The 16,093-nt window shown below is 42.3% G+C and overlaps 1 protein-coding gene across 12 annotated transcripts; it reads left to right on the top strand.

Moving 5' to 3' along the window:
* Nucleotides 1–6,438: 6,438 nt before the first annotated feature.
* Nucleotides 6,439–15,813, top strand: HNRNPA2B1 (heterogeneous nuclear ribonucleoprotein A2/B1). 12 transcript variants are annotated; one of them, XR_013277537.1, is made up of 13 exons: nt 6,439–6,605; nt 7,507–7,617; nt 8,289–8,435; nt 8,562–8,772; nt 8,885–8,992; nt 9,091–9,168; nt 9,254–9,316; nt 11,188–11,307; nt 11,471–11,629; nt 12,564–12,651; nt 13,865–13,984; nt 14,857–14,898; nt 15,604–15,813. XR_013277537.1 is itself a non-coding variant. In XM_077491314.1 (11 exons), exons 1-10 carry the CDS (start codon nt 6,600–6,602, stop codon nt 12,629–12,631), a joined length of 1,017 nt encoding a protein of 338 aa, XP_077347440.1. In that variant the 5' UTR covers nt 6,439–6,599; the 3' UTR covers nt 12,632–12,651; nt 12,812–13,300. The 12 variants fall into 12 exon arrangements, 8 of the variants coding, with proteins under 8 accessions (XP_077347440.1, XP_077347439.1, XP_077347438.1 ...); XR_013277538.1 differs by lacking the exon at nt 14,857–14,898 and having other exon boundaries at nt 11,471–11,605; XR_013277535.1 differs by lacking the exon at nt 14,857–14,898.
* Nucleotides 15,814–16,093: the final 280 nt, after the last annotated feature.

Raw genomic sequence — 16,093 nt, 5'->3', positions numbered from 1 at the left:
TTCCACTCTGATGTAATTAAATTTCACACTGGTGATGATGAAGTTTCTACCACAGACACTATTAGCATGCATATGAATCCTTCAGACCAGCTCAGTTCACAGAAAGGAATTGTAAATGAGCTTTTGTTGTAGCAGCCAAACTGTAAAACAGCCACTCATATTCATGTAAAATTTTCACTGTTTTATTTACATATGTGTTGTTTTAATGCAATCAAGTTGTACTGAAATGTACAGCAAATATACATTGCATGCTTATGCATCTCACACGGTTAAATTGCAAATATTGATGAAAAGAAATACCAAAGGTTGAGCCTTTTTTTTTTTTTTTTTTTTGTTGCTTTCCACTTTTACCAAGACTGTACACATTATCCACTTGCATATTGGGCACTTAAACTCCCTTCTCCTGTCCAGGCCAATATTCAGCTTTCAGCGCTATTGCAATTCGAATGACAATTGTGTGATCAAGCAACACTGTATCCAAACAAAATTTTTATCATTTTTTTAAAACAAATAGAACTTTCTTTTGGTTGTATTTAATCACCACTGGGTTTTTTATTTTTTGCTAAAAAAAGACCGAAAATTTCGAAAAAAAAAAATTCTGAGTTTGTTATAAAATTTAGCAAAAAGGTAATTTTCTCCCTCACTGATGTGCACTGATGAGGCTACACTGATGGGCAGTGACTGGCTGCACTGATGAACACTGAGATGTGGCACTGATAAGCACTGATAGGAGGCACTGATGAGCACTGATAGGCGGCACTGATGGGCACTGGTAGCAGTGGAGGACTATCCATTAGGGGCGCTTCCCCTTTCTTCCGCCACCCCCTATATGAGTAATAGATAGATTCATGCATAGCATAAATCTATCCATGGCTGCCGCTGCCACCCCCTATTCAGGCCTCTGGCCCCTTTCCGGATGCCAGGCGCCTGAATTACAGCAGTGGGGGTGTGTTTTTGAGGCACCTGATTAGAGCCATAGGCTCTAATAGGCTTCAAAAAAGTGGACTCGTGGCGCAGAGGATTTCACTATGAGCCCACCCAGTGTTACAACAGCAAATTAATATTTGTTGTTGTAACACTGATCCTCAATCCAGCCAATCAGAAGCAGGTCTGAGACCTGTTTTCTGATTGCCTGAAAAGAGAAGACTCTGGATTGGCCGCCCATGGAGAGCAGGGGAAGGACGGAGGAAATGGAAGCCAGGAGGGAGGAAACTGGGGGAGAGCCGCCGCTGCAGAGAGAGAGCCCGGGAGAGGAGAAGTGCCAATTAAATGGTTTAAGTCAGTGCACCAGAACCGACGGCCGGTTGACCGACAGGGGGTGTTGCTGTTTGCCGCCCCCAAAGAAAATAATCACCGGCCGCCACTGACAGGTAGGCAACATTGATAGGTAACACTGATGATGAGGCACTGATTGGCAGCACTAAAAGATGGCACTGGTGGGCACTGATTAGCACTGACGGGTGGCACTGGTGGGAACTGATTGCCACCGAAAGGTAATACTGGTGGGCACTGATAGATGGCACTGATTAGCAGCACAGATCAGGAACCGATGTCCCTGCAACAGAGGCCGGGTACCAGCTTTATTCTTTGTCCTCACGCTGATCGTGAGGCGAAAAAAAGCCGGTAACTAGCTTCTGTTTACTTCCTCATCAGCTGTCATTGGGTGACAGCTGATCATGTGGTAAAGGGCCCATGTTCTGTGATCAGCCAAGTCCGAAGGACTCAGTGATCACAGCGTGATCATGGGAGGACGTCTATTGATGCCTTCCTGGCACTGGAGGCCCACACTGTAGCCGTCATTTGGCTATAGCGTGCGTGGAAAGTGGTTAAGCAATATATACAGCATAGCTGTAGACTCTCCATAGTCTGGCAGATCTTTGGAATTATATTTTTGTCCTATCCAAAAAAGGTCTCCTAAGAATAAGATCTGTCCTACCCAAAAGAGGTCTCCTAAGGTCTGTTCTACCCAAAAGAGGTCTCCTAAGATCTGTCCTACCCAAAAGAGGTCTCCGAAAATATGCTCTAATCAAAAGAGGTCTCTTAAGATCTGCCCTACTTAAAAGAGGTCTCCTAACATATGCCCTACTCAAAAGAGGTCTCCTAAGAGCAGTCCTACTCAAAAGAGGTCTACTAAGATCTGTCATACCCAAAAGAGGTCTCCCATTGCTGCTAATGCTACACCCTTCTCCTGTGGTTATTCATGCAGCCCAGCACAATGAAAGACTTGTTCTTTTATCATACAGGAAAATGAATGACTGAAAAGAGATTTTTCAGCAACCTCTCCAGCTGGCCCTGACCTGAGTTATACCAATAACAACAGGACTTATTTGTAAGGCAAGAAATGTGACATTCACCAATCATGCAAGTGAACCAACCACTGTAATTAAAGCCCAGCTTCAGAAAACGTGAAAAGTTGAGAAGAAAGTGAATAAAATCTTTCATGCAGACTATGCAGCACACTGGAAAAATCACCACGTGGTTGGAATCAGTCATGTCATGCACCTTACAATGGTCCAGTTGATGCTGGAACTGTTCCTACTGTTACACTATACAGCCACCTCACTTGATAAAAGGGATTTATTACATTCTACCTCATGAAGGGCTTGTTCACGTGACATGCATTGGGCTCAGTTGGTCAAGGTATTGCCAACACACGGACAAGACAAAAATCTTTGTTATTTATTGTGTAAGTTCATGGTAGCTCCTGGTTTTACAAAAAAAATAAGTCTTCCAGTCAGTGTATTTGCTTGCCCATACGGCCAGATACACTGACAGATCTGCAGGAGATCTGCATGGCACCATCTGCTGATCACTGGTGCTATACTTTACAGGCCAAACAAAAAAATGTGCATTTATTTATTTGTAAAGTTAAATTGGCGTTCCACCCATTTTAAACACTTCCTCTCTCTGGTATCACTTGTAAGCTTTCTTTTCGCAATGGGAATTCTTTTTTTTTTTTTTTCAAAGACATACCTTAAAGTGGTTGTAAAGGTTAACTTTCTATTATTTTTTTTTTTAATAACAAACATGTTATACTTACCTCCACTGTGCAGCTAGTTTTGCACAATCCTCCTGTTCTGGGGTCCCACGGCGGCTCTCTCAGCTCCATCCTACAATAGCTAACCCCCTCAGGAACTCTCTCCCAAGGGGGTTACCTTGCGGGCGCGCTCCTGTCTCAAACACTCTGCATCCATAGACACAGTGTGTATGTCTCGGTAGCACCCCCACCCCCCCCCCCCCAGGGGCCGTGTCATTTGGATTTGACATCAGCAAGAGCCAATGGCTGCGCTGCTATCAATCTATTCAATGAAGAGCCGAGAAGTGAATGTGTTCTCGACTCTGGACTTTTGAGGGCTAAGGTAATTAAACATGGGGGCTAGGGGGGCCTGTAACTATCAGATCTTTTTTCACCTTCATGCATAGGATGCATTAAGATGAAAAAAACGGAAGGTTTACAACCCCTTTATTTATCTTCTTTCTTCTGCATTTCCGGCATTCCCCGCCTAGGCAATTACATCACTAGGCGATTCTCAAGGGCTCCTGGGATAGCGACGTCATGTATCACAGGAGTCCTTGCGAAGCGTCTAGTGATGAAATCTTGCGATGATTCCAACCCTCTCTAGGGGTTGCTTGGGGTTCTATGGATCTCTAGGGGTTGCTTGGGGTTCTCTGAGCAATTTCTTGCCCTCAGATCTGAGTTAACGCTGCCCATAAATAAAAAGGACTACTAGGATAACACTATTCAACCAATTGCCGACCAGCGCATGACGATGTACGTCGACAGAATGGCGCGGGCAGGCAAATGGGCGTACATGTATGTCCCTTTAAGTTTGCTGCCCTGCCATCGGGAGCGCACCGCCGGCGGCGCGCTCCCGCGCTGGTCGGGACCCCCGTGAGTCCGGTCGCGATCGTCTCACGGAGCGGCCGAATGGAGAAGTGCCGTTGTAAACAACATTTCTCCATTCTGCCTAGCAACTAGTGACGCTGATCTCTGCTCCATGTGATTGGAGCAGAGATCAGTGTTCACTAAATGAAAGCCCAACCCCCCCACAGTTAGTAACACGCCCCTAGGAACACTTAACCCCTACACTGCCACCCACTGGTTAACCCCTTCACTGCCAGTGTCATTTACACAGGAATCACTGCATTTATATAGCAGTGATTACTGTATAAATGACAATGGTCCCAAAAATGTGTCAAAAATGTCCGATGGGTCCCCCACAATGTCGCAGTCACAATAAAAATCGCTGATCGCCGCCATTACTAGTAAAAAAAAAATAATAAAAAATTATTAATAAAAATGCTATAAAACTATCCCTATTTTGTAAACGCTATAACTTTTGCGCAAACCAATCAATAATCGCTTATTGCGTTTTTTTTTACCAAAAATATGTAGAAGAATATGTATCGGCCTAAACTGAGGGAAAAAAAATGTTTTTTTATATATTTTTGGGGGATATTTATTATAACAAAAAGTAAAAAATAATGCGTTTTTTTCAAAATTGGCGCTCTATTTTTGTTTATAGCGCAAAAAATAAAAACCACAGGGGTGATCAAATACCACCAAAAGAAAGCTCTATTTGTGGGAAAAAAAGGACGTCAATTTTGTTTGGGAGCCACGTCGTACAACCGCGCAATTGTCAGTTAAAGCGACGCAGTGCCGAATCGCAAAAAGTGGTCTGGTCTTTGACCAGCAAATTGGTCCGGTCTGAAAATGGTTAAAGATGGCATAAACAGTGGATCAAGTTAGAGTGGAGTCTTAAATCAAATTGGGGGACGAGAACTCCACTTTAACTTATCCTTTAAAGCCCCTCTCTGGGATAAAAATGTCCCTCCTCCCATCCCCGGGTGTTGAAAAAAGTGTTTTTGCCCAGAAGGGGGTTTTAAGCATGTTAGGGTGCATTGGCAGCCCATTCATTTTGAATGGACTGCTTTAACGCAATGTGCATTAATACATCACAATGAGAGGGGCCCTTAAAAAAAAGCAAAGCATGAACAAATTCTATGAACATCATCTGCGTATGTGAACGCATATGCCCTGAATTCTGCCGTACCAGAATTTTTATTCTGCCGTACAAGAATTTTTATTTTGCCATACGAGAATTTTCATAGCTTTAGTAACCTCTCCATGTTCGATATGCAAAAAATAAAAAATAGATGATCTGTCGTCTGATTTTCAGATCGCGAGTAGGGGCCATTAGGCCAGGGATGTAAAAAGTTGTCAGAAAGATCCAGAGTAATGCCGTCTACACATGACTGGACTTTCCGGCAGACTAGGTCCGACGGTCTTCCCCATGGACTTTCCGAACTAACGGACTTGGCCACACACAATCACACCAAAGTCCGACGGATTTGACCGTGATGACGTACAAGCGGACTAGAATAAGGAAGCTCATAACCAATAGCTGCCCTAGCGTTGGTTTTCATCCGTCGAACAAACATACAGACAAACGGATTTTGCCACCGGACTCGAGTTCATCGGAAAGATTTGAAACATCTTTTAAATCTAAAGTCCATCTGATTTTTCGACAACAAGGGTCCTATGAAGCCCACACGGTCGAATTGTCCCGACGGATTTGTTTCGTTGGACCTTTGCTGTTGAAAACTCCAGAGTTGTGTACATGGCATAATGTGTCTTATTTACATAGGCAGATTGCAGTTGTGTCTCTCTGGCTAATGATCAGCATGTGCCGGAGGACATCGGGTACCATGCCCCCGCCTATTGTCCTCTTCTGTGTGTAAGCGAGCCAACAGAAGCACACGTGTGAAGTGTCAGATCACGGATATGCCGCCATATGTCAGATCACGGTCCTGAAGCCATTAAGACCTTGTGTAATCTCGCATGAAGGCAGATATGAATGCAAAAGAACTTCTGTGTACTGATCACTGTGTTTTGTGTACTGATCACTGTATTTCTGATCTTTTTGTAGCTGTGTGTATGGCTCCCATAGAGAACAATGCCTCTAGATTCAGATCAGTAGAACACGTGGTCTTTTTTTACGGCAGTGTGCATGAGGCCTTACTAGAGATTTTACTGCAAGATGGTGTGTTGAGCTCAGAATTGTATTGTCCCCAGATGGAAACCCCCCGCACCCAATGTACATTTCCCTCCCATAGAAGAAGAAAGCGGCACAGCAGACAATAGAATGAAATCTCCCACAATCCCTCGCGTCTGCTCCCTTCCCCAGCACCCCCTCTGCATTCGTTTCATGTCCACGGGAAGGGCGTAGCCGTATTCACAAAGCTCGCCTCCGCCTACGCAGCTCCCATCCTCTATTCACTGCAGACTCCTTTGCGAACATTGGCCCGCCCCCCGCCGAGCGCCATTGTCTTTCTAAAGAGACGCCGCCATGACAACGCAGCTCGGGTTACGCTAACCACCAGCGTCTCGGGTACCGCCCTCCGCCCGCCATTGGCTGAGCCCACGCTTTCTATTGACGTAAAGAGGCGTAGCCAACATCTAGCGAGGGAATCTTCTAGAAGAAGCGGGGTTGTGCTTTCGCCATTACCATCGAGCCGGCGTCCGGAGTGCACACGGGGAGAGTTGTCCTTCCGTATATTCCATTCTAGCATCTCGGAGGTCGGTGTGTCCGGACAACATGGAGGTGAGTGAGGCGGAGGGTGTATGAGGGTGGCCGGTCGGTGCTTTGTTCCGGGTGTGTGCGGGAGGGGGAGACCGGCTGTATGAATGGCGGGCGGGGAGGAGACCACGTGCGGCCTGGGGGCCCGGCCATTGTTTAGTGGGAGATGTGTTCCCCTGTACTGGGAGAGGAGGGGGGGGGGCGGCTTGGCTCCTGTAATGGCGGCTCTGCTCTCTTCTTGGCCGCCATCTTGTCTCTGTTCTGCAGTGAGAGGCTGAGATGGCCGCGAGCACCCCCTCCCCCTCCATGTTACCAGGGGGACACGGAGATTGGGCGCCTTATTGGCAATTATCACTACATGATAAACATGTGTGCTCTATGCTGAGTGTATGGCGCGATCGGCTTCATATGATCATGCACATTTTGCAGCACTGTGCATTGCAGCCGATCAGTGCCTACTTTTCATTTTACTTAATGGAAGCACAGTTCTTGTATCAGAAGTTTATAAGATGGAGTAATTGGTGAGCTGCCTTCTGGAATGATGCAATCATTGTCTATAAACATTGCTAACCGGCTCCGGATACAGAACACTCCAATAAGGAGTCCCGTTACCAGCTCTTCTAATATTAGTATGACTCATGCCGGGGTTGCTTGGGGTTCCATGGATCTCTAGGGGTTGCTTGGGGTTCTCTGAGCAATTTCTTTCCCTCAGATCTGAGTTAACGCATCCCATTGTCCATCACACTAATGTACCATGTGTTGTAGTCATAGTTGGTTCTAGCAGGGCTTACCTTAGACTGGAAAATTATTCGATGGTTCCTTTGTGTTTAGGTTGGACTGTATTGAGAGATTTTTCTGCCCCAATAAAAAGAGCTCATCTGTGTAAAAAATATATTTCATTGTTGCCATCTTTGTGTTCTTGCAGAGGGAAAAGGAGCAGTTCAGGAAGCTTTTCATTGGAGGACTCAGCTTTGAAACAACAGAAGAGAGTCTGAGGAAATACTACGAACAATGGGGGAAGCTGACAGACTGTGTGGTGAGTAGATGTGGGGAAACTGGACTTTTTTTTTTTTTTTTTCTTTTTTTTTTGTAATATTAAACTCCTGACACCAAGGTTTATACTAGGACCCTGTAGACCGACCGCTTCCAATATGCAACTTGGAAACAGAATTCTTAATTTACAACAGTGCAACACGACAGTTCTAAATCCAATTCAAGTCGCACCCAGTTTCTGGCAATGCAACCGTTCAAATTGTTTGCCAACTCGTGCTGCAGCAACATTGAAAGGTTCCTGTGCCTTTTTCTTTCATTGGTGACTTGTGTAGACTTCTCAACAATGATGTCAGAGCTGCAAATCGGTGATCTGCAGCTTTGAAATCATGCTAGAATAACATGTTTCAAAGCTGCTTTGAACCAGGGCTTGACCCCCCAATCCTTTGTTGGCACAGACCATGTAAATCCAGTTTTTACATTTGATATGTGAACATTACAGACAAGGTTAATGAGCATAAATTGCTCCCACTGTGTGTATATATATATATATATGTGTGTATATGTATGTGTATGTGTGTGTGTGTGTGTGTGTATATATATATATATATATATATATATATATATATATATATATATATATAAAAAATTATTCCAGAAGTGGAAATGTGGTGTCGTGTGCCTTTTTACAAAGTGGTGCTGTTTTTTTCCTCCTAGGTCATGAGGGACCCACAAAGCAAAAGATCCAGGGGTTTTGGATTTGTAACCTTTTCATCCATGAATGAAGTAGATGCAGCAATGTCAGCTCGCCCACATTCTATTGACGGCAGAGTCGTGGAGCCGAAGCGTGCTGTAGCCAGAGAGGTAATGCTTTTGTTGCACCAACCCCATTTAAATGGCTTCTACCACTTAACAGCTGCATTGTCTTCAGAGCTGTTGGGAAATGTAAACAAGTGTGATAAAGATTTACACTTCCTTTTTAAATTTCAGGAATCGGCTAAGCCTGGTGCCCATGTTACAGTTAAGAAACTCTTTGTTGGTGGTATCAAAGAAGATACAGAAGAGCATCACCTTAGGGAATACTTCCAGGAGTATGGAAAAATTGACAGCATAGAAATCATCACAGACAAACAATCTGGCAAAAAGAGGGGCTTTGGTTTCGTAACATTTGATGATCATGATCCAGTTGACAAAATTGTTTGTAAGTGTTTTTATATTTTTTTGTAGCGTAATCTAGGTTTCCTATAATGTATCTGTGTATGAAGGCAAAAAGCAGGTATTTTGAATGTTTGACTCTGTCCTTTCTTCCTTAGTGCAAAAATATCACACTATAAATGGACACAACGCAGAAGTCAGAAAAGCTTTATCGAGACAAGAAATGCACGAAGTACAGAGCACAAGGACTAGCAGGGGAGGAGGAGGTGAGCATTAGATTCCCAATTGCTATTACAGCTGCCCTATGTTTTGATGTCCTTAAATATGCTATATGCTCTTCGGTTTTTTTTTTTTTTTTTTCTAGGCAATTTTGGCTTTAGTGATTCACGCGGTGGTGGAAACTTTGGACCAGGACCTGGAAGCAACTTCAGAGGAGGCTCAGGTAAATGGCATGCCATGTGTTTGTCTCTGTGTCTGTGTGTCTTCATTGAAGATAACCTTTTTTTTTTTTTTGTACTTTTAAACAGATGGCTATGGTGGGGGACGAGGATATGGGGATGGATACAATGGATATGGTGGTGGCCAAGGAGGTAAGTTATTAAAAAAGGTGCTTCAGACACCCCTGATTAAAGGCTCTCATAGAATGTAAATCTAATTGTCTCAGTCTCCCAACCACAAATGGGGTCAGTTAACCTACTAGTGCTGTTTGGTTTTAGGGTCACACTATTTGATACAGAGACTTGATATTCCTATCCCGTTGCTTTTAAGACTCCTTTCACACTGGGGCATTAGCGGTAAAGTGGCTTTTAACCCCCTGCTATCAGCTGAAGGGGTTAGTGGTGTCTGTAGGTGCTGGCCATTCATTTCAAGGGGTGGTGTGGTAATACACTGCAGCAAAGATGCTGCTTGCAGGAATTTTTCTATTCCTGTAAGTGCACAGCTTGAGAAGCACTTTACAGGTGCTATTTTTAGTGCTAAAGTCCCCCAGTGTGAAAGGGGTCTTATTATGCAGATACTGTCTATTGGGAGGGTTTATTTCTGCTGCTATATATTGAGTCTTGTATAGCCCAATTTTGTTTACAGGGTTATGACCTATAAGTCTTGACAGTTAAGACTAGAGGTTGGTCAGTTGTGCTGATAAAAAAAAAAAAGCCTATTAAACTTCAGTGCAACTTGCAAATAACTTCTGTAATAAGTTAATGCAAGTTGCCTGAAGTCTTCCATGGAGAGACTTGTGTCTCCTCTCTGGGCAGCCTGCCAAGTCTGAGAAGCTAGAGATGCAATGTTTATACTTATCAATGGACTGAACTGTGTAGGAGTTCTCAGTTTAACTATTTAAAGACTAAATCTTTTCTCACTTATCGCTTACAAGTGAAAATCCTGTTTTCTGCTAGAAAATCACTTGGAACTCCCAAATTTATATATTTTAGCAGAGACCCTAGGGAATAAAATGGCAGTTGTTGCAATATATTGTCACACGGCATTTGAACGTCGGTTTTCAAATGCAATTTGGTAAAAAATACACAAATAAAAATAATAAAATTGGGTTTTTTCCCAAGTTTTGATCTATTTTTGTGTAAAATTTTTTCACTTTATACATATAAGTGAACTGATTGGAGGTTTGTTTAATAGATGTTTAAATGTAACATTTTCCTTATCAAGGCCGCTTTCACACTGGAGCAGGTAGGCGTTGGCAGTAAAACGCTGCTAGTTTTAGCAGTGCTTTTCCATTTTAGCAACGCTATTTGGCTGCTAGCAGTGTGCTTATAACCCAACTAGCGGCTTATGAAGGGTTTAAATACCCCCATGTAGCACAGCTGCCAAATCGCTTTGCAGGCGCTTCAGCAGCGGTATTCATTTCAATGGGCAGGAGTGGTGGAGGAGCAGCATACATGGCTCCAAAGATGCTGCTTGCATTACTTTTTTACATCCTGCCAGCGCATTCTCAGTGTGAAAGCACTTGGGCTTTCACAAACTGCAGGGAGCCATTTTTTGCAGGCACTTTCTCCCCCATGCCCACTCCAAAGCACCTGGAAAAACACCCCAGTGTGACAGCAGTCTATTCGCTTTTGAGATGAGGGGGGGGGGGGGGGGGCAAAATCGGCAACAATATCTGCCACTGTCTTCTAAACATCTGCATCAGTTGACATCTTGAGACCCCTTTTGCGCTAAAGTACCTGTAAACTGCCATAGTGTGTCAGAAGTCCTGCAAGCAGTGTCTCTGGTGCAGTCCTAAACCATGGCTCCAATGTGCTTCGGCAGCTGCTTTTTAGGTGCTCTTAACTCCTTGACCCCTTCGGGCTTAAAAAGGAGCAGTGCCTTACTGCTAGTGTGGGGTGGTCTTCAGTGTGAAAGGGGTCTAAGGGTTGGTTAAACTGTGGCTAATATGCACTGCAATTGCTGTCCTTGGTATGTCTATGCTTGTTATAATATAGGCTTATGGGCTTCCTGTCTTCTGCAGGTGGGAACTTTGGAGGTGGACCTGGTGGTTATGGTGGTGGCCGTGGTGGTTATGGTGGTGGTCCTGGTTATGGCAATCAAGGTGGTGGATATGGTGGCGGATATGACAACTACGGAGGAGGTAAGAGCAGTTATGCATTCTTACATTATAAGACAATGGGGTCCATTCCCAAAACTTTATATAGAACACTTTTTTTTTTTTTTTTTTTTCCCCAGAAATGTGGTTGCAATTTTTCAAATCTTATGACTTGGCTGAGAATATTTTCTTTATCTCTTTTGTATAGTGAACTCTTCAAATGAATCTGTTGCTACAGGTAACTATGGAGGAGGAGGAAACTACAATGAATTTGGAAACTACAATCAGCAGTCTTCTAACTATGGCCCTATGAAGAGTGGAGGAAACTTTGGAGGCAGCAGAAGTATGGGAGGACCATATGGTGGAGGTAGAATTGGTAGTCGTAGGCCTTTGGGTGTTGCATAGTACACATTAAGCTCACCATACAATATTTAAATTAAATTTCCTTTAGCTTTAACTAATGGTGCCAGGGCCTGCCTGATTACATACAAATTGAAAGTGTTTTTAGGTCTGACCTCCAATATTGTATGGCTTGGTAAATCTAAAGGAAAATTTAATGTATGGTCAGCCTTAATTTTTCATTAAAGCTCCATTCACATGTAGGCTCTCTTCTGATGTCTTTGACCTTTTTTGAAGTTCAAAACTTCTGCAATGTTAAGAGCAGTAAAACTGTAATCTGCTCATGCATGTACTTGTGTGGTTTTGGTGACGGAACACTCGGATGTGAACAGGGACCACTGTAATTTGTCTTGTGTGGTTGAGGCTTATAGCAGAGTGCTTAGATGTGAACGGAGTATAAAGGTCTTTTCATACACACTTCAGGGGTTTAATTTGACCTAGTGGAGTGCTATGCGTGTGGGGTTTTTTATTTTTTTCCCCTGGCTGAAAAGCAGATGTTGGCTTTCCACACATCCCTCTAAGTACGTTGTAATCACATTTTTTGGATAAGGGGAAGAGACCATCACTGCTTGGTGTGGCTCCAACCAGTTCGGTCTTCTACAGAAGTGACCCTAGCTTGAAAGTGTAGAATAAAATGGGCGAGAATAGAATTGCGCACACAGCTTCTAGATAAAACTCCCAACTTCCTGTGGCGAAATGACTGCATTTCTCCTCAGATGGTAACACCCATTGTCTTCAAACACCTATTGTATCTAGACTTGACAGGTTTTTGAATTCATTACTGAAATGCACTTCATCATACATCCAATCACTTTGCAGTAGCATTTGAAAATAGTCAGTTGATATGGCTCTGAATGTGTAGGTCAGGGTTTTTAAAACTTCTTTTTTTTTTTTTCCTCTAGGCAACTATGGCCCTGGCAGTGGAGGGAGTGCTGGTGGCGGATATGGAGGAGGAAGAAATCGCTATTAATTCCACTTGGTTCCTTCTGGGTAAGTGAACAAAGCATATTCTGCACCCATTGCTTTCCTCATATTTTTAATACAAAAGTTCTTTAGCTACAGGTTAAGCTTATCAGGATAGTATTGTCTTTAAACTGGCTAGCTGGATATCATCATAACCTATTTTTACTCTTTACTTCTGTTGAAACAGGCTTCACTGTATAAATAGGAGAGGATGAGAGCCCAGAGGTAACACAGCTGCAGGTTATCGAGATTACAAAGTTAAGGAGTCATTATCTCAGTCATGCGTAGAACATGCAGTGATATGACAGAAGACACCAGAGCAGATACAGAGAGCCATTTTGTGAATGGAATGGATATATTTAAGTACATTACCTTTACAATGGAGGAAGGACTGTAAAATATGCCTTTTGAGACAGTTTTTAGGTTTTTAAATGTTTATTTGTAGTGGTCATTTGTAAAGAGTGCAACAGCATTCCTTTTTGATAATGTTCAATTTAAGTTGCAGGTAACGTGACACTTTTATAAGATTTATGAACAGTCAAAGCAACTAGCCAGGATCATGGTGTAATATGAGACTTTTTTTTTTTAAACTTTCTTATTTTCATTTTAAATTTCAGTGTGTGTATAGTTCAAGCTGTTGTACACTTTCATTTAATAAAAAAAATTCGAAAGGAAATGCTCGTCTCTTTCTAGCTGTATGTATTGAATTTGTATCAAGGAAAGGTGTAGTACAAAGTGTTATGTAAAATAAAGATTTAAGTGTTAATGTGTGTTTTTGCAAGTTGTGAGGAGAAAAGAACCTAGATGACAAGGGCTATCTCTACAAAGGAGAGGCACCTGTTCAGATCTCTTAGATGCAGCTGCTTCATCCATGGCAAGTAAAGGAGCTATCTACCCAGCAAGGGACTCTACCCAGGGACACAGGTCTAGTGCAAGAGAAGCAATGGGTGCCGCCTCTAAGCTCAGTCGTTTTATCACTGAGCTAAAGTTCTGGATAAAGGTTTTACTACACTAGATTTAAGGAGGACAACGAAAGCTGAGGGGGTAGAGCAAAGTAGTGCTAAGCTTCAGTTAAACTTTAGGTAAGATCTGTTTTCTTTCTATTAACACCAGTTAACAGTATAGTTTCTATGAGCATTAATGTAAAACTTCTTTGTTTTTAAATGTGTAATTTCTAACTTTGTGCAACATTGTTTTGTAAGACTCTAAAGTAAGGTTTTTCTCTTGCTGGACTTTTCAGCATTGTGGTTTGAAAAGTGGACAAGCAGTCTGACAAAGACTGAACTTCGTTTCAACAAGTGAAACAATGCACACAATACTCAAGCGGTACAAAATTCTGAAATCTTGCAGGATGCTACAGGTAACTAAAACCCCAGTGAACACTTTTTTTTTTTTTTTTTTTTTTTTTTTTTTTTTCCCCCTTTCCCACTAAGCCACTGTTTTGTAGTGTCCTGAAGGGGTTCATGCCTTGAATTTTTTTTTTTTTTTTTATATATGGATATCACTGTTGACCTCCATTACTTGCACAGTGCATTCAAGATGGCTGTTAACACATTTAAATATACATTTGTTAAAGGCTTCTTAACTCTTTACCGGGTTACTCTAGTGTTTACATCTGGTTCAGCTCAGCGAACACATTAAAGCAGGGGGAAAGACAAATCAGTGAAAGTTCCACTATTGGGTAGAACTCTGCTTTTAAGGGCAGTTGGTAAAAGCCTCTCAATATACAGACCTCCAGTATGTCAATTTTTTGACAGGCTTGTTCACAAGAGGAAACAAGCTCTAATCAGACTGCTAGTGCCACTTTAAAGGTTGGTTTCACCTGTGCTGTTGGGTTTTTCAGGCAGCTGATTGGACCATCCAGATGAAGTAGATTCATTCCTCCCCACCCCCAATGGAGAAAAGCAGGGGTGGTTGGGTCATGCTTAAGATCTCTAGATGATTCTTTTGTTTACTAGTATGACATTTTGGTTAATTGACCTCAGGCAACCAGAATTATCAAGTATTTGGAGGGGCAGAGGTAGGGTTCTCTGTTGTGTTGTTTTTTTAAACCCTGGAAGTGTCTGCCACCCTTGTAATTTTGAGTATTTAGACATCTACTTTACCAAATTTGTAAAGGGGAGCTCTTGTATCTAGTCCACAAGCTTCATTTAATGTCCAGAGGGAAGCTCCTAAAATGTCTTTAATGTTGGCTTCTAAAGGGGGTTGTTCACAAGTGGTTTTTTGCTCTAGGACAGGAAAAGGAGCAAAGACCCATTCATATGAATGTGACATGTGAGTTAAAGCATTGCATGTCATATTGTGCTGTTCATTTGAATACCACAATGCAGTGCACTAAACCTATGTTGTGGTGTGCAGGAATTATGCATGCTTATGTTGGATTGTGGTGTTGGCATCCCAATGCACTGATGTAACCATTTTAGTGGGCTGTTAAAGCCTAACGCCATTGAAAGGGGCAACCCTTCAACTGAAGCCCATTGTGCATTGAAAGGGTTAGTTGCCCATGATGTCTAGGGGGCTTCAGACCAGGCAGTATCTGCATGAAGCTGCTTGGGGTAGAGCCTACAGTGGAGACCCTAATCCTGTATTGAAGGTTTTGGAAGCTAGAGTGATCAGACATGCCAGCAGGGTCCTTGCAGCCCCTCTGAGCTGTGACTGAGTAATGAGGCATTGAATCTGCCACTGAACCTAGTTGGCAATTAACATTTTCAGTGCAGGTGGCTCCTGTTGGGATTTGACTCTTTTACAGGGATATTTACAAGGGGCATCTACATTAAGGGTGCCTGCTTTAGTTGCAATAAATGCCTATATCTAAAAGGTAAGTTTTGGTCCATACATGTGGGGTTTTTCCTTCAGATCATTGGTAATGCCCTTTGATTTTATAGTTTCCTGGGCGTAACTTTTTTGTAATGATGGGCAGTACTCAACTGTATCAACAAAGTGAAGTTATATATTTTAACTATATTCTTTGTCTAACAGGTAATTTCTGGAGCAGGTAAAAGTGCAAATGGAGACTTGTGCAGTATTCAAAGTAACTTATTGGAGCTTTTAAGGCCCAGACTTCAAGATGCAGTTACTTGAAATTAACTGCCAGTGGTGGCTTTTTAATGAACTTTTTTAATGTGCAAAGCAGGCTGGTTCTGTGAATTTTTTTTGTACTATTTTTAATAAACACTTTTATTAAATAAATGGTATTGTTGTCCTTGTTTAAGCAAGATTAAACGCATTGCAGAAATACTATGCATTTCTTAGCATGGATGAAGAGCAGAATAAGGTTGTGTATCTTTTGATGGAGTACATGAAATTATGAATTTTAATGTGTGTTTATATTCTAAACAAAATATGCTCGATTTTGTACCTTTGCCCACTGATAAATGATCAGTCTATAATTTTAATGGTAGGTTTATTTTGACAATGAGATGGCATAAACCGCCAGAATCTTATGTCAAACTTTTAAACTTGCATTTTA

The sequence above is a fragment of the Lithobates pipiens genome, unplaced genomic scaffold (assembly GCF_037356315.1).
Source record: "Lithobates pipiens isolate NorthernLeopardFrog02 unplaced genomic scaffold, aLitPip1_a1.2 Scaffold_19, whole genome shotgun sequence".
Classification (NCBI taxonomy): domain Eukaryota; kingdom Metazoa; phylum Chordata; class Amphibia; order Anura; family Ranidae; genus Lithobates; species Lithobates pipiens.
Note: the sequence above shows the minus strand (reverse complement) of the source record. Positions and strands in the feature narration are given on the sequence as shown.

Excerpts from the sequence above, each read along its gene's own strand:
- HNRNPA2B1 (XM_077491311.1), top strand. Across the intron at positions 9,169-9,253 it reads CAACTTCAGAGGAGGCTCAG|ATGGCTATGGTGGGGGACGA; the intron begins GTAAATGGCATG and ends ACTTTTAAACAG. Across the intron at positions 11,630-12,563 it reads GGGAGGACCATATGGTGGAG|GCAACTATGGCCCTGGCAGT; the intron begins GTAGAATTGGTA and ends TTTTTCCTCTAG.